Source organism: Martes martes (genome assembly GCF_963455335.1).
Source record: "Martes martes genome assembly, chromosome: 6".
Classification (NCBI taxonomy): Eukaryota; Metazoa; Chordata; class Mammalia; order Carnivora; family Mustelidae; genus Martes; species Martes martes.
Window position 1 is genome coordinate 94,902,280 of NC_137893.1, and position 26,454 is coordinate 94,928,733.

General features: G+C 35.3%; 1 protein-coding gene across 1 annotated transcript in view; it reads right to left on the minus strand.

Annotated features, from left to right (window-relative positions):
- Positions 1-438: 438 nt before the first annotated feature.
- The window catches only part of MMUT (methylmalonyl-CoA mutase), a 37,228-nt gene continuing 11,212 nt past the window's right edge, over positions 439-26,454 (minus strand). Inside the window, exons 5-13 of the mRNA XM_080805804.1 lie at positions 25,968-26,139; positions 24,715-24,963; positions 15,431-15,542; positions 14,041-14,156; positions 11,825-11,940; positions 8,980-9,111; positions 7,657-7,804; positions 3,457-3,624; positions 439-928 (exon numbers count right to left, since the gene is read on the minus strand). Of these exons, the coding sequence (XP_080661930.1) occupies positions 800-928; positions 3,457-3,624; positions 7,657-7,804; positions 8,980-9,111; positions 11,825-11,940; positions 14,041-14,156; positions 15,431-15,542; positions 24,715-24,963; positions 25,968-26,139 (1,342 nt within the window). The 3' untranslated portion in view covers positions 439-799. The remainder of the gene's footprint in view (positions 929-3,456; positions 3,625-7,656; positions 7,805-8,979; positions 9,112-11,824; positions 11,941-14,040; positions 14,157-15,430; positions 15,543-24,714; positions 24,964-25,967; positions 26,140-26,454) is intronic.

The window sequence follows — 26,454 nt, forward strand, 5'->3', positions numbered from 1 at the left end:
CTCTTGATTCTCAGACCTTCAGACTTGGATTGAATTATACCACTAGCTTTTCCAGACATCATAGCCCTTCTACACTCCCAGCTTACATCATTATTCTGGAGAAAGCTATATTAATAACCTACACACTTTCATTTTAGGGACTATTCATAAACATCCAGTCTCCTGGGTCTTGAGACAAGCCCAGAAATAGCAAAGTCATATGTTCATGCCCAGGAAGAAAGTAAAGTCAGATTTAAAGAAATATTATGCCATTTCATCCTTATCTGATTTAATATTCTTATTGAAGTGATTCTAGTAGAATTTGGTTGAAGATTACAAACATAATATATTTCTCTACGTAAATACTCTTCCTTATTTTTTCTAAGATATGTGTAATTATTTTGTTCATATGTGGATTTTGTTTTTGGTGTTCAAGTCAATACAATACTAACTTGAAGAATGGGACTAGATAGATTTTTTTTTTAGGTAAAGTTTAATTTTTAAAATAGAAAGAAATAGTTTTATAAGAAATACTTCAAATAAATACCATGACTTTTTAAAATCATACCTTTGTCTAGAGTTTCTGATGAAGTATTAAACATGTAGAGCTTTTAAGGGTATATATATATTTTTTTAATTTTTAAAGTTAAACTGTACATATACAATTAGAACATCACAAAATTTTTATAAATCAAGTATTTTAATGTAAAGCTTTCAAGACAGCACAAATCAAGTGTTGAATTAAACTGAAGACATGGTTTTATGCTCTGATCATCACTGAAAGACTATTTTAGAAAAAAGCTAACACAAAAACAGGATATTACATAGATTGCTGCTTCTTTTCCAAACACTTCTCAATATCATCAAGCACTTGAACGGCAGCCTTTGGAATTCGAGTCCCAGGACCAAACACATTGGAAACTCCGACTTCAAACAGAAATTCATAATCCTGTTGAAAGAATTTGTTCAATTAATAGAAGAGACAATATTTCTAATTTCAAGGAAATGACACCGGGACAACGAACGCTGTCCTTTATTCTTTGTCGCCAATGCCCCCAGCTTTCTCAACTGGTACACCGTTTGCATTTGGAGCTGAAAAATTCTTGCTTCCCCAGGACTGCTAATAATAACCCATCTATCACCCATTTTCCAAATTACCCCAGTGTGTGACATGTAGTAAGAAGCAGTATGACCCACTGACCAAGAACTTCTAAGACCAAAACCATGTAATTTTCTCTTGCCTATATTTTCACTACTTGTGACTATTTGTGTTAAATTTAGTATCACATTATAGGCTTGAGTTTACTAAGATATTTATTTCCTCTAAGATATTTTGTCTGCAGTTGGTGAATGGTGATACTTGGTGGGGGGTGTGTTTTGTTAAATTTTTTTATTTGAATATAGTTGACACAAGGTTACATGGTTTCAGGTTACAACACAGTGATTCAAGTTTATATATTATGCTGTGTGTATGCATAAGTGTTGACTGCTACAATTATAAAGGATACTCGTATTAACACACATGTGTGTCATTACAGAAAATAATCTTTAGTCTTTAAACTCATAGGGAAAAAGGTATGGAAGACATCTACGGATGTTTTGAGTAATTCAAATATCCAGAGGGTTAATACAACTTCTGTGAAATATATTTCTTAAAAATGTAAGCTTACTTAGATAATAGGCCTGTGTTTTTTCTCAACTCATATTTCAATTCCAATATTTTGTGAAGCCTAATTATTTTGGCTCTTAAATTTAACATCACATCTAAGAGCTTTATATATTACAGACTCTAAAACTGCAATACAGATAAAAGTTTCCAAGACAGACAATAAAGAATAAACACCCTTTATGTTCCCATATAGTAAACTGTATTTGCAAAAATAATAGGCAGGTATGTTAACAAAAGCAGTTTTGTGTTGACTATAACACCTTAAGTACTGTGTTGTTAGAAAGAATAAATAATATATAGTTTGCTTGCTAGATGTGCATGATTATCAACCTCACAATTTCATATATATATTGTCTGATCTCATAAATGGTATATAAGTCACTATTTTATATTCTGAGTGGTATACAGGAAAAAATTATAGACCTCGACCTCGACATAAGATCACACTTCACTGATAGACTCCTGCTCTCATGGAGGGGTCTTTGTAGCATCTCTTAATTATTTACTTAGAACAATCTCATATACACGTCTATTTTTTCCTATCTCAATAAAAAAAGAAAACTTGATATAATCAAAAACTGGATTGGAGAGGGTGGTTGGGTTATGGACATTAGGGAGGGTATGTGCTATGGTGAGTGCTGTGAAGTGTGTAAGCCTGACGATTCACAGACCTGTACCCCTGGGGCAAATATACATTATATGTTAATAAAAAAAAACTGGATTGGAAGCAAACCAAATTTATATTTTAACTAATTATTTTAACTGACAGGTGAAGTAATATGTGGAAGGTATCCTCCCACCCCATTAATAAATTAACTGACATCATTAATTGTTACCTAGCATTTATTTCTCCTTTTCTAAGATGATCCATATTTTGTTCAAGAATCCAACTGTTCCCCAATCGGAGGAAATTCAAATTATTGAATTTCCAGAACAAGCTGATTCCATTTATTTCTGAATTAGGATATTTTTGGCTCTAAGAAAACTATGCCCCGGAGCGCCTGGGTGGCTCAGCAGGTTAAAGCCTCTGCCTTCCGCTCGGGTCATGATCCCAGGGTCCTGGGATTGAGCCCCATATCGGGCTCTCTACTCAGCAGCCTGCTTCCTTCCTCTCTCTCTCTCTCTCTCTGCCTGCCTCTCTGCCTACTTGTGATCTCTCTCTGTCAAATAAATTAAAAAAAAAAAAAGAAAGAAAGAAAACTATGCCCCAATAAAATTAGCTTTAATGAAAAAGAGGTTTTACAAGACCATGTAACTGATACAGCTCTGAGTTAGGACAACATCCACGGATGGAAATACGAAGAACTGAACAAGGTAGCTACTCTAAAACAACAAAAACAAGTGATGCTCACTGGCTATCAAAGGACTCACTTCATTACCATGACAAACAGTGGACACTGTCTGTGTCTAGGGGTTGATACATGCAACGTGTTTACCATTCTTCTCTAGTCTGGCTGTTAGATTTCATTACTTTTATCCTGTTCCTTTTCTGAAACAATTCTTTACTGAATATGAAGAAAGTAGATCTCTATCTAGGTTATTAGTTTGCAAGGAGGTAATTCCCTCATAGAAGCTTTGTAAATTGTTAAATCATACAAAATGAATTACAATATAGCTTGAATAGAAAACAACATTGCCCACTTTTTAAGTAAGATTTACTTAGTAAAATCACCAGGAAATAATTTAGATCAACATCTACAGCAAATTTTTCTTTAGTAAATGTATACAGTAAGTGGGAACTACATATAAACTAACATTACTCAGGATTCCCATCATAGTACTAGAAAAATACAGGAAATGAACAATACCTGTGGTGGTATCACCCCTCCACACATGACAAGAATATCTGGCCGTCCCAGGGAATTGAGCTCTTTGATGAGCTCAGGAACTAGGGTTTTATGACCAGCAGCAAGTGTGCTCACACCCACAGCGTGCACATCAGCATCCACGGCCTGCTGGGCCACTTCACGGGGAGTCTAAGCAATCAGAAAGTGAAGAAACAAATCATCATTTATTCCAAAGAGTATTTTAAAACCTTTATCTACTTAATTGGCATTCCACGGTTTTTCTCATTAAAAATCTTGAAGTGAATGTAACTTCATTATTTCATCATTCTCAAATCATAAATCTCAACTCATCCTTGATAAAATAAACACCACTACTGTCTTTGCTTCTAGCCCTAGAATTTATCGATTAGATTTAAGTTACACCAAATATAGCTCCCCCCCAAAACCTTTAGGATAAGGAATCATCCTTAGGCAAAATATATTATCTCTTCACATTACAATTTTTGTAAAATACATCTGTTGTCTTATCAACATTTATTGAGTGGTTGAGCAGTACAAGACAACATATCATAGTATCTTTGAAGAAGTAAAAGACTAAACATAAAATTCAATGTGAAAAGTGAATTTTAGGTTTTAAAATAAAATGGGTGGGAAAGAGCGACGTTAGTAAGACAGAAGTAAGAAGTAAGAAGCTCAGGACCTCAGTCTTCCATGAAGACACTGAATTGACAGCAACATATGAATCAAAATAACATGAGAACTCTAGAAACCAGTTAAGGGGCTAGCTACAAAATCCTGGCAAATACATAAACAAGAGAAGGGATGGTCCCAAGAAGGCTGTTCTTCATTATTAACTGGATTTAACCAGTATGCTATACAGAATCATAAAGGATATTTTCAAGTATTCAATTATGAATTGAGTTACCCAAGATCATATTCATTTTCTGCAATGAGTGACATTTGCTTTGCTAATTTTCATGTATTTAAATAACTTCATATAAAAGATACCTACAAGTTTCTCATTGTAAATATAATGCAAATTGAGAAATTTGGGGAGGATAAAGTTACCTCAGAAACCGCTGAACAATTATAAGCTCAAAAAAATTATTACCTGAAAATTTCCTAGTTCGGCAATATTTTAGGGCTCATTTCAGTGTGAAAACAAAAGTCCTACACATCTTGGGAATGAAGCCACGTTCAAGAAGATCTCTAAGTAAATCACATAGCATACTGCTAAAAAAATCAGTCTGTGAAAAATATAACCTATGAAACTAAAACATTTAAGAAAATGTGCATATTCTTGGTATTGATGCATTAACAAATTTAGTTGACTTATGCCTGACTGGTCATTCATATCATCCCTGTTACCAAAATTCATTAGATTAAAATTCCATTTAAACAATTCATTTCCATGCTTTATGTTTATACACAATAAACTGTATTTTATGTTATCAAATACTGAGCATTCTAAAACTTCAAATCTAATTTTACCTAAATCAAGACACAGAACTGAAGGAAAGTACCTTCACCTACAGGTAAGTGTTTCTTTTTTTTAATGACAAAGTACTATGTTAACAAAGTTGGTAGTATTAAAAGGTATATTATATTTTTATAGACGGCATGTAAAGGAGAAATGAACTTGCAGCTCATTGAAAAATTCCTTTAAGTGCCAATGAATGACAACAATTGTCTTTAATTACTTTCATTTTATAAAAAATATTTCCTGAAAGCTAATTACTAAATATCAGGAATGTATTATATTTGGTCATTATTTAAAACAAACAAAGGGGCACCTGAGAGGCCCAGTCAGTTAAGTGTTGGACTCTTGATTTCAGCTCAGATCATGATCTCAGGGTCCTGGGATCAAGCCCCGCTTAGCGGGACATCTGCTTGGCTCTCTCTCTAGCTGTCCCTCCCTCCTCTCTCTTTCTCCCCCTCTTGAAAACAAACAAACAAATAAAAATCTAAAGTAAAAGCATAGTAGAATGTAAGTAAAAAACTAGAATGGTAAAGTATTCAACTCAAAGGAAGAATGAAAGCAATCTAAATATATGTATTTATTTAATCTAAAATACATTTGAGGTTCTTAACAAAACCTAGCTTAAATGTATTTATGAATTTACCTACCAATACAGTTCAAAGATGTTCTCTCCAGAAGTTCAGGCTAGCGCTTCATAGTAAAAACTTCTTCTAGACTTTCTATAGTAATATTTAAAAATTCATCATTGAACACTACATCAAAAACTAATGATGTTTTTATATGTTTGCTAACATACATACATACATAAATAAATAAATAAATAAATAAATAAATTCAAAAAGGGAAAAGTCTTACAGATTCTACAGAGTATGGGCCTCTTCAGAAAGGTTTACCTCTTTGCTGGTAAAAATGCAATGAATACTCTTCAGTCCTCATCTTAGTTGACCCATCCACAGTGTGGAATAACACTACTTCCTTTTCCCTGAAACTCTTCTTCCTCAGTTTTTATCTCACTCCTCACCCCATTCCCTTTCCCTCCTTTGCTACATCCTCCCCTTTTTCCTTTTGGTGTTCAAGTTTCCATCTTGTGATATACATTTCTGATGGGAAGTTACACCAGTTTTCATGGTTTTAAGTACCATTTACACACTGTAAGTCTCAAAATCTTATTTATGATGGAGGCCTCTCTTCTATGCTCCAGATATGCATATCCGACCTATATGGTCATCTTTATATGATTGTTCCATAAGCTGATTCTCTTAAGCCTGCCTCCTTATCTATAAATAGTCCCTTTAAATTTTCTTCACAATCCTAGCTGACTTCTGCTAAGACCCTGATACTGCTTTAGTTAAGGCCTGCCTTCCTTCTCACTCAGATTTACTGAACATCTTAACTGGACTCCTTGCATCTAGTCATGGCTCCTCTCAATCCACTTCAGAAAGTGATTTTCCTGGAAAGTGAGCTTTCTAAAGTATACATTTGATTGTCACTCTGCCTAAATACCTTTGGGATATGTTCTAACTTCTTAGAATGGCACATATAAGGCTATTCATCATAATCTATATACCATCCCCTGCTCTGTATTCAAATTGCACTGAACTTCTGACAGTCACTTGAAGGTATCATGTCTTCATGACTCTGTACCTCTCTGCCCCTCTGCCTAAGCCAACCTTTCTTAGCATGCCCTTCCCTGCCTTGCTTTCCAGGCTTCCAAAAGGCACAGCTCAACCATAAGTTCCTAGAATATTTGGACAAGTTCCTTGTTCAAACCTTAATTACATTAATTATTATTCTGCTGTGATTACTGGTAAGAAAATCTCTTTCTGTTAGGAGTCTGCAACCTCCCTGAAGATAAAAGTCATATCTTACTCAACTGAGAACCTAGCATTTGGTAGATGATCAAGAAGTATAGGGGCACCTGGGTGGCTCAGTGGGTTAAGCCTCTGCCTTCAGCTCAGGTCATGATCTCGGAGTCCTGGGATCGAGCCCTGCATCGGGCTCTCTGCCCAGCAGGGAGCCTGCTTCCCCCTCTCTCTGCCTGCCTTCTGCTCTGCCTACTTGGGATCTCTCTCTCTGTCAAATAAATAAATAAGATCTTAGGAAAAAAAAAAAAAGTGAAATTAAAAAAAAAAAAGAAGTATATAGTATGAAACTTATTACAATGTACTCAACCAAAGATATTTTGTAGGGAATGATTATTATATCACTCTATAGAGAATTTCAGTTTCATTTACTTCCAACAAAGTATTACTCTGCTAGACCAAATATTCCGTGATTAAATAAAATACTACTAGAGAGTAATAAGAAGAGAAAATCTAATTATGAACTGACCCTCTCACTCTAATGCTTGATTTCTCTTTCAAAACACTTCCCACCAATCCATTGTGGGTTATGTTTCCCACAAATTGTTAGTCAAATCTCAATAAATTATTAGTCAAATCTCAAAAGAATAAGATTTTTGAAAGTAACCTTCAGTCTCAGACACCTAACAACAATTTTAGTTACTGATTTTTACAAAGTCTGAGAAACAAGTACATTAACATAAATTACGTTACTTTCCTATTTCTGTCATAATAAACTGGATTATATGCATTCAAAAATAAATTTGGGAATCTGCTGAACTCATTTTCTTCTTTCATAACTTGAAAAACATCACCATGGTTTATCATCTTATCATTATTTTTTCTAAATATAAGTGATTTATGACATTCTTTTGAAATTCTCCCAGCAATTTTCAGTACCTGAAAAAGAGGACCTATGTCCACATCAAAACCAAGATCAGCAAATCCTGTAGCGATAACTTTTGCTCCTCTGTCATGTCCATCTTGTCCCATTTTTGCCACAAGAAGACGAGGTCTGCGACCTTCACGATCCTTGAATTTATTTACCCTAAGACCATTTCAAAATATAGCAGTTATTAAAAGTAATAATAATAAAATAAAATTTATATATTGTTAATTGTCCAAAGATAAGATATAAAAACTATAATTTATTCACAGCAAATCCTTCAAGTTTATTTAAAAACATCTTTTTAGATCTGTTTACTCAAATTTTGTGAAGATCTCTATTTTAAATTGAGAATTCCATTAAAGCTTGGATATGCGTAACACATTTCCCTTAGAGGAAAGTCTGCAAGATGGCACAACCAATAAGCCCCTAACACCTGAGAACATCACAGTGAAACGAGATGAGGAAACGACAACTTTTCACCTTCGTAAGCCAGTCTCCAGAGTATAATATGCATAAATATTTAAATATAACCTAAAAGGTACCTTTCAGAGTTTTTTATACAAATGTGACTCACTGGTTGCTTTGACCTGTCTGTATCTCACCTACTCATCACAAGTGTAAACTCCTCTAAGCTGACTGCAACGTGGTACTTTCTAAGGACATATAATCAAAATATCTGTTTGCTTAAATCAATAAATTTATATCCCATATGAAAAAGTACTACATTTGTTTTTATTAAAGAAAAAAAAAGTTTCATTTTGATAACTTTCACCTTGGATGTTTTGGTATTTACCTCATATTATAAGTAGTGATACAAAAAGAGGGAAACTGCAAAGGTTGAGACAAAAAAATCAGGAAGCTACATTTACACCTTGGAACTATGATCAATTTATATTAATTTATATTTCCTAATCATGTTTGACAGTGCTATTTATTGTCAGTTCGGAGAGTTTGATTTTAATTTATGCATAGGTGGCAACCAAATATTTATTTTCAAATAGGAAATTATTTTATAATTACTTAAACAATTAAACAGTTTGAATAAACTTGGGAAAATATGAAAGTATACTATAATAAGGAGACTGAAATATAAGCACCCAGGGGATATGAAGCAGTATCAATGTTAGTTAAAAAAAACATTTGATTTAAACAAGAAACTCCTAAAGGGAACTATGGTGAAAATTTAAAATATTATATTAGTAAAACTACAGACTAATAGGAAAGTCAATTCAAATATTTTCCAAACCGTATGTGAGAAAAATAAGTCCAAATTTGATTCATAAGGATTATGTTAACAGAAAAGACACTCTGGTGAAAGAAATCTCACATATTACCTCTTGATAGCATATGATATCTCTTTACTTTCTCCAAATTCCTGGCGATAGGCTCCACTCACCATACGATCATTAGCTTTATGTTCACCAAACACCTTTTTCATAGCATCTGTGATTTCTCCAACTGTACATCTAAAATATTAAAATAATAAAATAGAGGTTTTATTAACATCATTTGAGATAAAAATATTTACTTATTCAATATAATTAGACATACTTTATTACCTAAGTAAAAAATATGGTACCAAAAATCTTATGGTATTCATCTTTCTCTGACCGACTTATTTTACTTGGAGTATTTTTTTACTGCATTGATGAAAGTATCTTTCCTCAGAATACTAATGAAAAATGATTCTGGATGCCTTTATACACAGTACTCTCTTTTTAGCATTTGTTAACTAAAAAATAACTGAATGACTTAAAAAACTATAAGTAGATAAGCATGAATAATTTACCACCTAACAATACAAATAGGCAAAGGGAGCAAGATTCCCACTGATACTTTTTTTTTTTTTTTTCTTTTTGAGAGAGAGAGAGAGAGCGAGAGAGCAGGGCCTAGGGCAGAGGGAGAGAGAGAATCTTAAGCAGGCTCCACGCCAGTGTGGAGCCCAATGCAGGGCCTGATCTCACAACCCTGAGATCATGGCCTGAATTGAAATCAAGAGTCAGATGCTTAACTGCCCAGAGGCCCCTCCTGCTGATACATTTTGATAGAAAGTAAGTCTTTTGGCATATTCCATCCATTGTTTACTAATTCATTCAACAATTACTGAGTGCCTAATATGGGAAAAGCATGGTAAGTGCTAGACATACGATGATAAATAAGACTTGGAGGGGGAGATACTGCTCTTACAGAGCCTATCATCTAGTCAGGGGACACAAACAATACACATGCACACAAATGAATGAATAAGAATTTCATGTGATAATAAGCACTATGAACACACTGGAACAGGTGAAATGGGATCTCTGGGAAAGCTAAAGATACCAAAGACATGAATATTTAACTTTAGAACTAAGACTTAAATGATGAGAAGGAGAAACTCAAGGGAGCATAAGGGGGAAAACTGTTTGAAAAAGAAAGTACTAAATGTATAAGTTCTGAGAGGTAGAAAAACACGCTCTTTGTTCTGAAACTAGAACAAGGACACTGGGGACACAGCCTAATGAAGAAAGTAGAATAAGGTGAGGTCAAAGAAATATGCCAGATTTGTATCTTACACAATTTTGGAGGCCATGGTAAGATTAGGTTTTAATTTAAAAGGCATGGGAGACCATTAGAGGACTGTAAGCAGATAAGTTTTTTTTTTATTTCTTATAAGAAATAAAAACTGGAAAAAAACAAACAAACCCAACCCACATACTATTTATTCTACCCCTTAAGCACTTAAAACAACATGTTAAAAAGAAAAGGTTATTATATTAAGCAATAAATAACAAAAGCAAAAATAATTCACTTAGTGACATCATGTATTGGGAGAAAATTTTCTGTGGTTTATTTGCTTTTCTGCATGTCCTATGAGACAAAGCACTGACTGCCCTTTATTTTTGACTATCTATTCAAAGTTAACTACACAGTGAATAGCTTTGGAAGACAGAGAAGCCTTGTCTACCTCTGAACAAAGAGTAGGTTTGTTTACTGTCAAAAATAAAAATGTCTCCCTATATTTGAAAGTTCATTAAACTTCTCAACCTACAAATGAGTGACATGGGTTCATTACAAATAGCTTAAAATGTCCCAAGCCATAGGGAAATGCGTAAGTATTAACATACTCTCCACCTACCCTGGTGGGAGGGGTGAAGGAGGCTTAACGAGTTTTTCCTCTGAAGGGCTTCAGCAAGTTTTTCTGTAATTTCTTGTTGCAAATCTTGAAAGGCTGGCTCATCTTTTCTCATCTATAATTCTTCTGACCCTTTCCCAAACCTTGTTAGAAAGATTTAATAACCAGTGTAAACAGAAATTTCAGCCAGCTGCATGGATGCATTAATGAACTCTAATATAGGATCTATTCAATGATTTTTAATGCACCTTTAAGAGCTCCACCTGCCTACAGAACAGTGGCACTTAAGAGTATCATGAATAGCACCCTATCTGCTCAAACCCTGGTGATATCCAAGTACTGTGCATGAATAAAATGTCTTTGGGAACCCCACTGTTTGGCTAGCTGGCTGCCCGGCTGCACTATGTCCTACACCACACTGTGGCGCATGGGTTCCTAGGGCTCTCAGCATGCCACCTTTCAACTAGAGAAGGAAAGGGGAGAGCTTAAACATGTCTCCTGCTCAGAAAGGTTTCATGATGCCCTTGGTGAAGAACATATGTAAGGTCATTTATAATTCATTACCATATAGCTGTTAAAATAACGAACCTCTGGCTTTTCTGTGGAGATGGGAAATGAGCACATGTACCTGAACGGTTCTCACTACCTTATTTTGCCAATAACAGAATTTGACAAAAATCAACCACTTTAGCTGTTTTGTTCATATATTTGCAGAAATACTTAGATCTACATTAGGTAGTTACTAGTGACCTGAGGGTATTTTCCCTCGTAAGATGGACTTTCTCAAAACAAGATGACTTCATACTTGATATATTTTAAAAGTTAATGTTTCATTTTTAAATTTTAAGGAGAGTAAAGCCTCTTAATGTTTACATGCTTAAAAAAAAAACATGAATGTTGTAAGTGCACTGATATTTAAGAAAAATAAAAACTAGCTTCCTTTGAGTTTCCAATATACTCGTTTAGGCTCACATGGTTTATACGATCAACCTTTTATTTAAGTACACTTTGAGAAGCAGGTCAACTTCTGGTATTTGGAAATCTCCAAACTTAAATACCCTCACCTTGCACGAGTTGCTTCCACTGCAAGAGCCAGAATATTCCCATCTCCACTGGCAGCACATTCAGTCAGTGCAGCAAGACACCGTTCAGCCAAATCTTGATCCCTGCTGGATTTGACCTTAAGAAAAAGGTCAAGAAAAGGGACAATTTTCATGAATAGAGAATAAAATAGAGATCAGGAAATCAGACACTGATACTACATCACACAGAAATTGTTCCATAATCCTAAACTCAAAAACAAAAGGAAAAAAAAGGAGAGAATAGTATGTATCCTAGGACTGATACTCATTCAATTTATTCATTCACTCATTCAATAAACATTTAAGGATTTCCTAAAATAATACTGAATTCTGTATAATACTGATAAATCAGAAACAAGTAGGGCAATAATAAATAATAGTGGTGACTCTACTTAGGCTTTACTTATGTAACAAGACATCAAAAACAAGTAGATGTTTTACATGCGTAATTTCAAAGACACACTAAAGAGTAAGAGTCACAAGGAAGAAAAAAATGATAATAATAGATTACAACTTAGAGAATACTTCAGTTATATGTTGTTTTCCTTTGTTAATTAACAAATATATTGGTAATAATATGTATGTATATGGTTTTTCTTTACATAAAAATAACCCAAAGAGGAGCGGCTGGGTGGCTCCGTCAATTAAGCATGGGATTAACTGAGTTAATCTGAGTTAAGCTCAGATCTTAATCTCTGGGTTGTGAATTTAAGCCCCAAGTTGGGCTTAAAAAATAAAAATAAAAATAATCCAAAAAGAGAGAAAAAAAGACAAGAGACAGTGAGAAATACTGCAGAAGACAAAAAGACAATGAAAAGCATGGTAAAAAACTTTTCCTCTCAGGTCTTAGCTCTACCTTGCTCTGCCAACAACCTGCCTAAACAAAGTTATCTAAAATCCAATTTCCTTTAAGTTTATACCATCTATAAAAGAGTCTAAAATATGATACTGCTCAAGATGCTACTAAAATCATATAATATGTATAAGCAGAAGTGGACCAGAAATCTTATACTAAGGGCAAGGAAAAAACCCAACTCCATTATCACTATTGAATTTCTCTCTTGCCTGAAATAAAGTTTAACATCATTTATGGCAAAATGAACTCCTCAAGCAGTGAGGTGCAGAGTTAATAAAAGCCTAAAGTATAAGAGAGGAGAAAAGGTGTTTTCCAAATATAATAAAGGTTGAGATTTTTGTGATGACTGAAAATAACATGCTATACCCTAAATAGGACATTGTAAAAAGCATAACAAAAATGAGAGAGGAGTCCTTATCTCCTGATTAAGAGTGAAAATGGAAATAATTTCATTAAACATCTGCCATTAAAAAAAAAAAAAAAATGGAAGATGATGGTTGTGCATTCAGTCTAACCAAACAAACTCTTAGATTCCTAAAGAACATCTAAACTGAGGAGGGAAAAAAAGTCAGATCTTAAACTATCACAGGGAAAGTAAACCATGAAAACCACTAAAGATCGCTAAATAATGTCAAATTCCTTACCTTAGAAATAACAGTAATTATAAAAGCCAAAGATTAAGAGACCACGGTAGCTTCTCACAATAGAAATAAATGTTATGACTATAATATGTTTCATCTTAGTATTTCATATACTTTGATTCATCTTGGCAAGAAATCAGAAATAAAATTAATACTCTAGTTTCAATCAAAATAAATGTGTTTCATATATAAACTGTATTTTACTAAAGCACCATTAAAATATATTTGAGTTTAAAAAAAAAACAGAAAAAAAATGATACTTTCATAGTAGTATCAGAAACCATGGTCTAGTGGAAACAAATTATAGTGAAAAGTCCTGGGTTCAGATACTCTGAACTTAATTTTCTTTTTAATTTTGAGTGAGTTACATAATCATTTAAGCCTTTGTTTTAATCTGTACATAATGGGAGGCATTATTATTATAGTGATTTTTAATAACAATATGTAAGTTTCACAGATGCAGTTGTCATGATTTAAAACATGAATGTTTGGTGTCAACAGACAGATTTGAGTCTTGGCTGTTCAATTATTTACTCCTCGCAAGTTTCTTAATCTCCCTTATCTTTAATTTACTTAACTTCAAAATGTTGGGATATAATATCCATCTCATGTGGTTGTTACAAGGATTAAGCAAGACAATGTAAGTGCTTACACAGTGCCCAGAACACAGAAAGCACTCAAAAAATGATAGCTATTATTACCTTCTTGAGTTTTTCAATCTGTTTGTTACGCACTGAAGTATTATCAATCGCCAGAACTTCCACAGATTCTTCTTTTTCCAACTGATACTTATTTACTCCAACAATTATTTCAGAACCTATTAATTTTCCAGAGGAAAAAAACATATAGATTCTATTCATAAGTAACTGTCTAATAGTAATGCTCTGATCATCACATACTTTTCTCATAAGCTTAATATTTTTAAGTAGTATTCTTAAATCCTTTTTAAATTTTCTTCATCTATTTAAAAGAGAGACAGAGTGAGTGAGAGAAGAGAATGAGCAGAGAGAGAGGGGAAAACAGACTCTCCTGCTGAGCAGGAAGCCCTATGTGGGGCTCAATCCCAGGACCCTGGGATCATAACCTGAGCCAAAGGCAGTCATTTCACTGACTGAGCCACCCAGAAGCGGCAGTATTCTTAAATCTTAATGAAACTTCAATATACATCAGTAAAGCAAATCCCAATAAAATGGGGGTGAAAGGGGAAAGAACAGATATGTATCAGAATCTCTGTAAGGAAGGACTTTTATTATTCTCCTACACTATATGCTTCCCCAGAGTTTCTGATAAAGCCTCTTTTAACACTACAAAATTAAAATAATAATAGCAGCTACTTCAAGATTTTTAAGGAAGAGGATTAACATTCAATAGCATTTCAAATTTTTCTTGAATTCTTTTACAGGCAATCACTTTTAACAAAAAGTACTTTTAAAATTTGTAAGTAATAAACCAGAATTATAAAAACATTTCCTTAACATAGTAAAAATATATTTAGCCTCAAACTACCAGATTATTACTGTATCTAAAGACATCCTGCCACCCACCCCTTCCTTGTATTTCCTTTATAGAATTCATCACAATTTATAATTATCTTGTTTATTTGTTTACTTGTTCATTTTCTCTCTTACTAAAATGTAAGCTCTGAGGGTGGAGGGAGCATATTTGACCTATTCACAGTTGTAGGCCCAGACACAGCACAGTGCCTCAAATGCTAAATACTAAAAGTGTTGACTGAAATGAGTAAATAAATACTCCAATGCAAAGCACAATGACCAATAATAATACCATCTTTAAAATGCTGGAGATACCCACCTACACACGTATAATATACACAATGGGCATACCTCCACACATAGTCTACGTATGCTTACCTGTGTGCACCCACACATGTAAAAATAACAAACAGGGAGACAGATGGACAGATGGATGGATGGATAGAAAGACAGACAGATAGAGATGAGAAACATTCTATCCAAGTTTCATTTTTCCATTATCTTTGTTTTATAACTCACATGTGTTTTCTTCAAATAGAAATTAATATTTCTTTCTAAACACTGTATTTCACACATAAATGTTTTCATTTTATCTTACCAGAATCTATTCTTGCTTGCCTTCTGGCAGCACATTCTTCAATTCGAAGTTTAGGTATTCCTTCTGCTACAGCTTTGGCCATTCCACCCATCTCTTCAATTTCATCAATGAGCTAATAAGAAAAATAGATTAATAAAACTCGAAAAGAATATAAAGATATTTTTATAAACTATACAACTTAGTTATATCACATAAATACTAATATTAATAAAGTAATAAGCTATTTTAGTAGTAAGTTTAATGCTTTGTAAGAAAAGAATCAAGTAGACTTCAAGAGCATTAATTAGAAATTCTACAACAGTTAGGGGTGCCTGGCTCAGTTGGGGAGAGCAGGCAACTCTTGATCTCAGGTTGGTGAGTTTAAGCCCCACATTGGGTGTAGAGTTTTCTTAAATGAATAAATAAAAACTAAAAAAAAAAAAAAAAAAAGAAAGAAAGAAAGAAAAAGAAATTTTACAGAGTTAACAATACACTATTATGTATCTGAAAGTTGCTAAGAAAGCAGATCTTTTTTTTTTTTAAGACTTTATTTATTTATTTGACAGAGAGAGAGAGAACACAAGTAGGCAGAGAGGCAGGCAGAGAGAGAGGGGAAGCAGGCTCCCTGCCAAGCAGAAAGCCCGATGTGGGGCTCGATCCCAGGACCCTGATATCATGACCTGAGCTGAAGGCAGAGGCTTTAACCCACTGAGCCACCCAGGCGCCCCAAGAAAGCAGATCTTAAGAGCTCTTAACACAAGGAAAAAAATTTTGTAACAGGTATGGATATTAACTAAACTTATTCTGGTAATCATTTCACAATTCATACATAAATCATCATGTTGTATATCTTAACCTAACACAATGTTATATGTCAGTTATATCTCAATTAAAAAAAGAAATTATGTACTTAAAGCTACTTGAAAAGAAAACAGAAAAACTAAGATGCAGATTCTGGAAAACAGAACCTCACTCAAGTCTTGGGAGAAAACTAAAAATAACAACAATTCTCTCATCTTTATTTTTAGTTACATAAGTAAATAAATTCATGGTCACATAAATAAGTATTATTTAAAAAGTATATTTCAAAATGCAATTTTATTTTTTATTTGAGCAGCAGAGTAATGATGTAACTCCATCTTACTGATACCAGGGAAGATCTAAGCTTTTAATTACAGCTTCACATATACATATATATGTATATATGAGATGGTGGGAAAATGAATGGTGGAAGGGTATGTGACTTTGCAGAAAGGAACAAAGTTAAATTTTTTTTTTTTTCTGAAGAAGTCAAGAAATAAGAATTCATGTTGGATATAAAAGAGGCCAAAGGTAAGATAGGAGGCTAAAAAGATGGGTGACTACTTTAGAATTTGCAACTACCCCTCTCCCATTCAGTCAAGAGAACCAAAGTTTACTGCTTGCAGAAAATGAACCAAAGTTTACTTCTGCAGAAAAGCCATGGGCTATATCAAACACTAAGTACAGAAAGAGGCATGGGTAAGATGTCTTGTTGAAATAAAAACCTGCATTCTGGAGGGGAGAAAGATGGCGGAGAAGTAGCAGGCTGAGACGACATCAGGTAGCAGGAGATCAGCTAGATAGCTTATCTAACCATTGTGAACACCTACAAATCCAACGGGAAATCGAAGAGAAGAAGAGCAACAATTCCAGAAACAGAAAATCGATCACTTTCTGAAAGGTAGGACCTGCGGAGAAGTGAATCCAAAGCAACGGGAAGATAGACACCGGAGGGAGGGGCCGGCTCCCGGCAAGCGGCGGAGCAACGGAGCACAAAATCGGGACTTTTAAAAGTCTGCTCCACAGGGAGACATCGCTCCAGGAGCTAAACCGGGGGGAAACCCAGACGGGGTCAGCATAACCCCAGGTCCCGCGGGTCACGGAAGGACCGGGGGTGTCTGAGGGCCGCGGAGCTCGCAGGTATTGGAGCGGGGAAGCCGGCTACAGCGACAAAGCCGAGGACTGAGCTCTCAGCCCGGGGTTACCTTGTGCCAGTCGCAGGCTGAGTGGGCTCGGAGCGCGGCCGGAGGCCACGGAGACGGAAGTGACCGGGTGCTTTTCTCCAGGCTCCAGCAATTGACTGCTTTCCTCAAGATGCGACCGCAAGCCAGGGAGGCGGGGCGGTTGGGCGCTTTTCTCTAAGGGCGCACTAAGGAGCGGAACCCCAAACTCTCGGCTCCTCCGGGCTGAGAGATTGGGAGGCCGCCATCTTCATTCCCGTCCTCCGGAACTCTACGGAAAGCGCTCAGGGAACAAAAGCTCCCGAAAGCAAATCTGAGCGGATTACTTAGCCCAGCCCCTGGCAAGGGCGGTGCAATTCCGCCTGCGGCAAAGACACTTGAGAATCACTACAACAGGCCCCCCCCCCAGAAGATCAACAAGAAACCCATCCAAAACCAACTTCAGTCACCAAGAACAGCAGAATTCCACAGCAGGAGAAAGCAAATCTCATCTGGACAAAATGACAAGGCGGAAAAACTCACCTCAAAAAAAAAGAATAAGAGGCCGTACCAAAGGCTGGAGACCTAATCAATACGGACATTGATAACATGACAGATCTAGAGTTCAGAATGACGATTCTCAAGGTTCTAGCCGGGCTCAAAAAAGGCACAGAAGATATTAGAGAAACCCTCTCCGGAGAGATAAAAGCCCTTTCTGGAGAAATAAAAGAACTAAAATCTAACCAAGTTGAAATCAAAAAAGCTATTAATGAGGTGCAATCAAAAATGGAAGCTCTCACTGCTAGGATCAATGAGGCAGAAGAAAGAATTAGTGACATAGAAGACCAAATGACAGAGAATAAAGAAGCTGAGCAAAAGAGAGACAAATACTGGACCACGAGGAGAGAATTCGAGAGATAAGCGACACCATAAGACGACACAACATTAGAATAATTGGGATTCCAGAAGAAGAAGAAAGAGAGAGGGGAGCAGAAGGTATATTGGAGACAATTATTGGAGAGAATTTCCCTAATATGGCAAAGGGAACAAACATCAAAATCCAGGAGATGCTAAGAACGCCCCTCAAAATCAATAAATATAGGTCCACACCTCATCACCTGATAGTAAAATTCACAAGTCTTAGTGACAAAGAGAAAATCCTGAAAGCAGCCCAGGAAAAGAAGTCCGTAACATACAAGGGTAAAAACATTAGATTGGCAGCGGACCTATCCACAGAGACCTGGCAGGCCAGAAAGAACTGGCATGATATATTCAGAGCACTAAACGAGAAAAACATGCAGCCAAGAATACTATATCCTGCTAGGCTATCATTGAAAATAGAAGGAGAGATAAAGAGCTTCCAGGACAAACAAAAGCTGAAAGAATTTGTAAACACCAAACCAGCTCTACAGGAAATATTGAAAGGGGTCCTCTAAGCAAAGAGAGACCCTAAAAGTAGTAGATCAGAAAGAAACAGAGACAATATACAGTAACAGTCACCTTACAGGCAATACAATGGCAATAAATTCATATCTCTCAATAGTTACCCTGAATGTTAATGGGCTAAATGCCCCAATCAAAAGACACAGGGTATCAGAATGGATAAAAAAACAAAACCCATCAATATGCTGCCTACAAGAAACTCATTTTAGACCCGAAGACACCTCCAGATTTCAAGTGAGGGGGTGGAAAACAATGTACCATGCTAATGAACATCAGAAGAAAGCTGGGGTGGCAATCCTTATATCATATCAATTAGATTTTAAGCCAAAGACTATAATAAGAGATGACGAAGGACACTATATCATACTCAAAGGGTCTGTCCAACAAGAAGACCTAACAATCTTAAATATCTATGCCCCTAACATGGGAGCAGTCAACTATATAAACCAATTAATAACAAAATCAAAGAAACACATCAACATTAATACAATAATGGTAGGAGACTTTAACACTCCCCTCACTGAAATGGACAGATCATCCAAGCAAAAGATCAAAAAGGAAATAAAGGCCTTAAATGACACACTGGACCAGATGGACATCACAGATATATTCAAAACATTCCATCCCAAAGCAACAGAATATACATTCTTCTCTAGTGCACATGAAACATTCTCCAGAATAGACCACATCCTGGGTCATAAATCAGGTCTCAATCGGTACCAAAAGATTGAGATCATTCCCTGCATATTTTCAGACCACAATGCTCTGAAGCTAGAACTCAATCACAAGAGGAAATTTGGAAAGAACGCAAATACATGAAGACTAAACAGCATCCTTCTAAAAAATGAATGGGTCAACCAGGAAATTGAAGAAGAATTGAAAAAATTCATGGAAACAAATGATAATGAAAACACAACGGTTCAAAATCTGTGGGACACAACAAAGGCACTCCTGAGAGGAAAATATATAGCGGTGCAAGCCTTTCTCAAGAAACAAGAAAGGTCTCAAATACACAACCTAACCCTATACCTAAAGGAGCTGGAGAGAGAACAACAAAGACAGCCTAAACCCAGCAGGAGAAGAGAAATCGTAAAGATCAGAGCAGAAATCAATGAAATAGAAACTAAAAAAACAATAGAACAAATCAACAAAACTAGGAGCTGGTTCTTTGAAAGAATTAATAAGATTGACAAACCCCTGGCCAGACTTATCAAAAAGAAAAGAGAAAGGATGCAAATAAATAAAATCATGAATGAAAGAGGAGAGATCACAACCAACACCAAAGAAATACAAACAATTATAAGAACATACTACGAGCAACTCTACGCCAACAAATTTGACAATCTGGAAGAAACAGATACATTTCTAGAGATGTATAAACTACCACAACTGAACCAGGAAGAAATAGATAACCTGAACAGACCCATAACCAGTAAGGAGATTGAAACAGTCATCAAAAATCTCCAAACAAACAAAAGTCCAGGACCAGATGGCTTCCCAGGGGAATTCTACCAAACATTTAAAGAAGAATTAATTCCTATTCTCCTGACACTGTTCCAAAAAATAGAAATGGAAGGAAAACTTCCAAACTCATTCTATGAGGCCAGCATCACCTTGATCCCAAAACCAGACAAGGATCCCACCAAAAAAGTGAATTATAGACCAATATCTTTGATGAACACAGATGCGAAAATTCTCACCAAAATACTGGCCAATAGGATCCAACAGTACATTAAAAGGATTATTCACCACGACCAAATGGGATTTATTCCAGGGCTGCAAGGTTGGTTCAACATCCGCAAATCCATCAATGTGATACAATACATTAATAAAAGAAAGAGTAAGAACCATATGATACTCTCAATAGATGCTGAAAAAGCGTTTGACAAAGTGCAGCATCCCTTCCTGATTAAAACTCTTCAAAGTGTAGGGATAGAAGGCACATACCTCAATATTATCAAAGCCATCTATGAAAAACCCACTGCAAATATCATTCTCAATGGAGAAAAACAGAAAGTTTTTCTGCTAAGGTAAGGAACACGGCAGGGATGTCCATTATCACCACTGCTGTTCAACATAGTACCAGAAGTCCTAGCCTCAGTAATCAGACAACAAGAAGAAATTAAAGGCATCCAAATTGGCAAAGAAGAAGTCAAAATCTCACTCTTTGCAGATGATATGATACTATATGTGGAAAACCCAAAAGGCTCCACTCCAAAACTGCTAGAACTTATACAGGAATTCAGTAAAGTGTCAGGATATAAAGTCAATGCACAGAAATCAGTCGCATTTCTTTACACTAACAACAAGACAGAAGAAAGAGAAATTGAGGAATCAGTCACATTTACAATCGCACCCAAAACCATAAGATACCTAGGAATAAATCTAACCAAAGAGGCAAAGAATCTCTACTCAGAAAACTATAAAGTACTCATGAAAGAAATTGAGGAAGACACAAAGAAATGGAAAAATATTCCATGCTCATGGATTGGAAGAACAAATATTGTGAAAATGTCTATTCTACCTAAAGCAATCTACACATTTAATGCAATCCCTATCAAAATCCCACCCATTTTTTTAAAGAAATAGAACAAATAATCCTAAAATTTATATGGAACCAGAAAAGACCTCGAATAGCCAAAGGAATATTGAAAAAGAAAGCCAAAGTCGGTGGCATCACAATTCCAGACTTCAAGCTCTATTACAAAGCTGTCATCATCAAGACAGTATGGTACTGGCACAAAAACAGACATATAGACCAATGGAACAGAATAGAGAGCCCAGAAATAGACCCTCAACTCTATGGTCAACTAATCTTCGACAAAGCAGGAAAGAATATCCAATGGAAAAAAGACAGCCTCTTCAACAAATGGTGCTGGAAAAATTGGACAGCCACATGCAGAAAAATGAAATTGGACTATTTCCTTACATCACAGATGAAAATAGACTCAAAATGGATGAAGGACCTCAATGTGAGAAAGGAATCTATCAAAATCCTTGAGGAGAATGCAGGCAGCAACCTCTTTGACCTCAACCGCAGCAACTTCTTCCTAGGAACATCGCCAAAGGCAACAGAAGCAAGGGCAAAAATGAACTATTGGGATTTCATCAAGATCAAAAGCTTTTGCACAGCAAAGGAAACAGTTAACAAAACCAAAAGACAACTGACAGAATGGGAGACGATATTTGCAAACGACATATCAGGTAAAGGGCTAGTATCCAAAATCTATAAAGAGCTTAGCAAACTCAATACCCAAAGAACAAAGAATCCAGTCAAGAAATGGGCAGAGGACATGAACAGACATTTCTGCAAAGAAGACATCCAGATGGCCAACAGACACATGAAAAAATGCTCCACATCACTCGGCATCAGGGAAATACAAATCAAAACCACAATGAGATACCACCTCACACCAGTCAGAATGGCTAAAATTAACAAGTCAAGAAATGACAGATGCTGGCGAGGACGCGGAGAGAGGGGAACCCTCCTACACTGCTGGTGGGAATGCAAGCTGGTGCAACCACTCTGGAAAACAGTGTGGAGGTTCCTCAAAAAACTGAAAATAGAGCTACCCTATGACCCAGCAATTGCACTACTGGGTATATATCCTAAAGATACAAACGTGGTGCTCCGAAGGGGCACGTGCACCCGAATGTTTATAGCAGCAATGTCCACAATAGCCAACCTGTGGAAAGAGCCTAGATGTCCATCAACAGATGAATGGATAAAGAAGATGTGGTATATATACACAATGGAATACTATGCAGCCATCAGAAGACATGAAATCTTGCCATTTGCGACGACGTGGATGGAACTAGAGGGTATCATGCTTAGCGAAATAAGTCAATCGGAGAAAGACAACTATCATATGATCTCTTTGATATGAGGAAGTGGAGATGCAAGGCGGGGGGGGTTGGGGGGAGGTAGGAAAAGAAATAATGAAAAGATGGGATTGGGAGGGAGACAAACCATAAAAGACTCAATCTCAAAAAACAGACTGAGGGTTGCTGGGGGGAGGGGGGACGGGAGAGGGTGGTGGGGAAATGGACATTGGGGAGGGTATGTGCTATGATGAGTGCTGTGAAATGTGTAAACCTGGCGATTCACAGACCTGTACCCCTGGGGATAAAAATACATTATATGTTTATTAAAATAAAAAAATTAAAAAAAAAAAGAAATAAGTCAGAGAAAGAAAAAAAAACCTGCATTCTGAATAATAACACTAAAGATAAAGGCACACAGAGAAAACAGACAATATAAGATATGATATAAGATCTTATACAATATAAGATAAGGAAACTTCAAAAAAAATAATTAATATCCTCAGAAATAATCAGATTCTGTATTAATGAAACAAGTAGTATAATATACAAGGAAGAAAACACAAAAACAAAAATGAGCTTTTGAAAATTAAAAATATGATATATGAATTTTAAAGGAAATAGAAATTTAAAGTTGATGACTCTCCAGGAAAACAAAACAGAATCTTGTGGATGAGTTATAACACAGAGAGGAACATCAGGGTACCTAAGGAGGTCCTTACCCAACAACTACGAGTTCTAGAAAGAGAAATCACAGAAGAATGGCAGGGAGGAAATTATCAAAAAAGTAATATAAGACAATTTCTTAGGGCTATGAGAACATGAAAAATGGGGGAGATAAAAAATGCCCACCGAAGGTCTAGTAAAATGCAGGAAAATATACACACACCAAAGTCTAGCAACTCAAAAATAAAGAGATCCTGCTACTGTTAGAAAGTTCCTGAGAGTGAAAATAGCATCAGATTTCTAAACAGAAATTGTGGAAGCTAGAATAAAAAGCAAGGATAAAAAGTAGATCAATGCTTACACACTCACAAATGAAAATAATTTCAAAGTCAGACTATCCATCAAATACCAGAGTAGAATGAAGACATTTTCAAACATCCAAAGTTTCATACAAGTCATCTCCCTCATACCACTTTTAGAGGAGGTTCCTATGTGGTATGCTTCAAGATAAATCAATAGAGGGATAAATCAATAGAGGTAGACACAGGATTCGAGCTGCAGATTCAACATAGCAGAGGTAAAAAGAATTCCCAGGATAATGGCAAAGGGAAGTCAAAGGCCACAATAGTCAGCACGTCTAAAGAGAAATCAGCTGAAATCAAATGAGAGCACTGGAGGACTTCAGAAGGCTATCTACTATTGAGATATAATTTTATTGGTAGTAATACGAGACAAGAGAAAGCAGAGGTAAGAATCAGCTAAAATACTAAACTACCATACTACAAAGCAATAGATAATGCCTAAAATTGATGGAATTAGACCTAGCATACATGTGTAATTCTAAAATATGGAGATAAGGGGCGCCCGGCTGGCTGAGAGTGTTAAGCCTCTGCCTTCAGCTCAGGTCATGATCTCAGGGTCTTGGGATCGAGCCCCGCATCGGGCTCTCTGCTCAGCAGGGAGCCTGCTTCTCCCTCTCTCTGCCTGCTTCTCTGCCTACTTGTGATCTCTGTCAAACAAATAAAATCTTTAAAAAAAAGAATTTTAAAAAAATAAATAAATAAATAAATAAATAATAAAATAAAATATGGAGATAAAACAAACAAAAAAGATGTATTGATCCAAGGAAGTGGGAAAAAAGCAAGTAGAAGACAAAGGACTGCTTTTTTATGTTATAGCCTTTTAACACTCAGTCTTTTTAACTCTTTGAAGAAAATATTTAATGCAAATACAAGTGTATTTTTAAATTATGTTTCTATTTGTATACTATTAAAGTTGAATCTTAAATTTTTTCTCTCATTTCATAAATCTTGATATAAATCTATAAAATATTTGATTCATAAATCAAAATATCTATAAATCTCAATAAATCTGTAAATCTTAAAACCCAAGTTTTAAAGAACAGAAACTGACCTTCAAGGCAGCCTCATAAACATCATTTGTGAGAGATTCCATCATATAGGAACCTCCCCAAGGATCAGCCACTTTGGGAATCCCAGATTCTTCTTGAATAATGATCTGTGTATTCCTGGCAATTCGAGCACTTTTCACAGTTGGCAAACCCAAGGCTTCATCAAAAGAATTTGTGTGCAAAGACTGAGTACCTCCGAACACTGCTGCCATTGCTTCTACTGTAGTACGAATAATGTTATTGTAAGGATCCTAAAACATTCAGTGAAAAGCAAAAAGTCAAAACAAGGCAACAGTTGGTAAAAGATGCTACTATGGTTAAGCAGTGGCTCTTGCATACTTATTTTGCCAATGTCTATATTAGGCTTCAGAATATCCAATAAATTCAGACAAATTAGTAAACAAGCCAGATTTAACAAGCACTCAACAAATGATTTATTAGTAAGTGATCAGTGAAACAGATGAACAATGTACTATGAGATAAAAAATCTGGAATTCATTCTCTTCCTGATTGTGATTTGGGCAAATCATTAGATCTTCTGAACTTTAGCTTCCTTAGCTATAAAAATGAGGAGGTTAAGCCAACAACTATTTCTGCCAACCCTGAAACTGTATTTCTCCATTTATAAGTACCTAAAGTCATATTTAATGTGGATATATTAGTTTTTATTCACTTTTAAGTATGTAAAAGCAATGTTAACTTTAAAGTTATGAATTATTTTTAATGTATCAAAATAATACGTAAAAAAAGACATGGAAAAAGATTATGACACAATCTTCTAATAGAATGAAGTTAAATTACTCAAATGATTAGAGTCTTTAAATGGGTCTGTTTGCATGCATACTTAAAACATGTAACTAAAATAAATAATACATATATGCATAAAATTTTAATCAGGCAATTTTATATTAAGAATTTTAACTCTTAAAATCATTTAAGATAATACTAACTAAACTCAGGTTTTTACTTCTTCCTCATCATCACATTCTTTTTTTTTTTTCTTTCACTTTTAAAAAGGTAAAACAGCACTATAGTAAGCCAATTTATATGATTTCCATAGTTAACCACTGGAGGGAGCCAGTTTTATTTATTATAATACATGTTAAAACACATAAATGTGCATTATGCTTCAGAATAATTATAATTTTCAAACATGAATAGATGGGTTCTTAAATCTACTTCCTAACTGCGCTATGTTGCTTATAAGACAATATATGAATTTGCTAAACCTCTATACTTTAAATTATATATATACCTGCTCAGTAAGTGACCATCCTGATGTCTGACAATGAGCTCTCAGAAGAAGGGATTTAGAATTTTTAGGCCGAAACATTTTCTCTATTAAGTGAGCCCAGAGTTTTCTCCCAGCTCTCATTTTTGCTATTTCCATATAAAAGTTCATCCCAATTCCCCAGAAGAAAGACAACCTAAAATAGTAATGTTAAGTCCATTATTTGATTATACTTGGCAATATAAAATGGAAAATAAAACTAATTGTATCACACACTAGATTTTAATTTTAAACAATTTAATTTGAACTAAAATCAAAGCATATAAACTTAAGTAACTTTAAATCTAACAGATAAAAGTACAGTTTAAGGCACACAGAAGAAAGAGCTCTGATTATTTGCTTCAGGTGGGAATTATTCACTTTACAATTGGTTTTATTGTCTTTTTGTTTTTTTGTTTGTTTGTTTTGTTTTGTTCTTACGAAAGAAGTTCCTCTTGTGCCCTCAAATAAA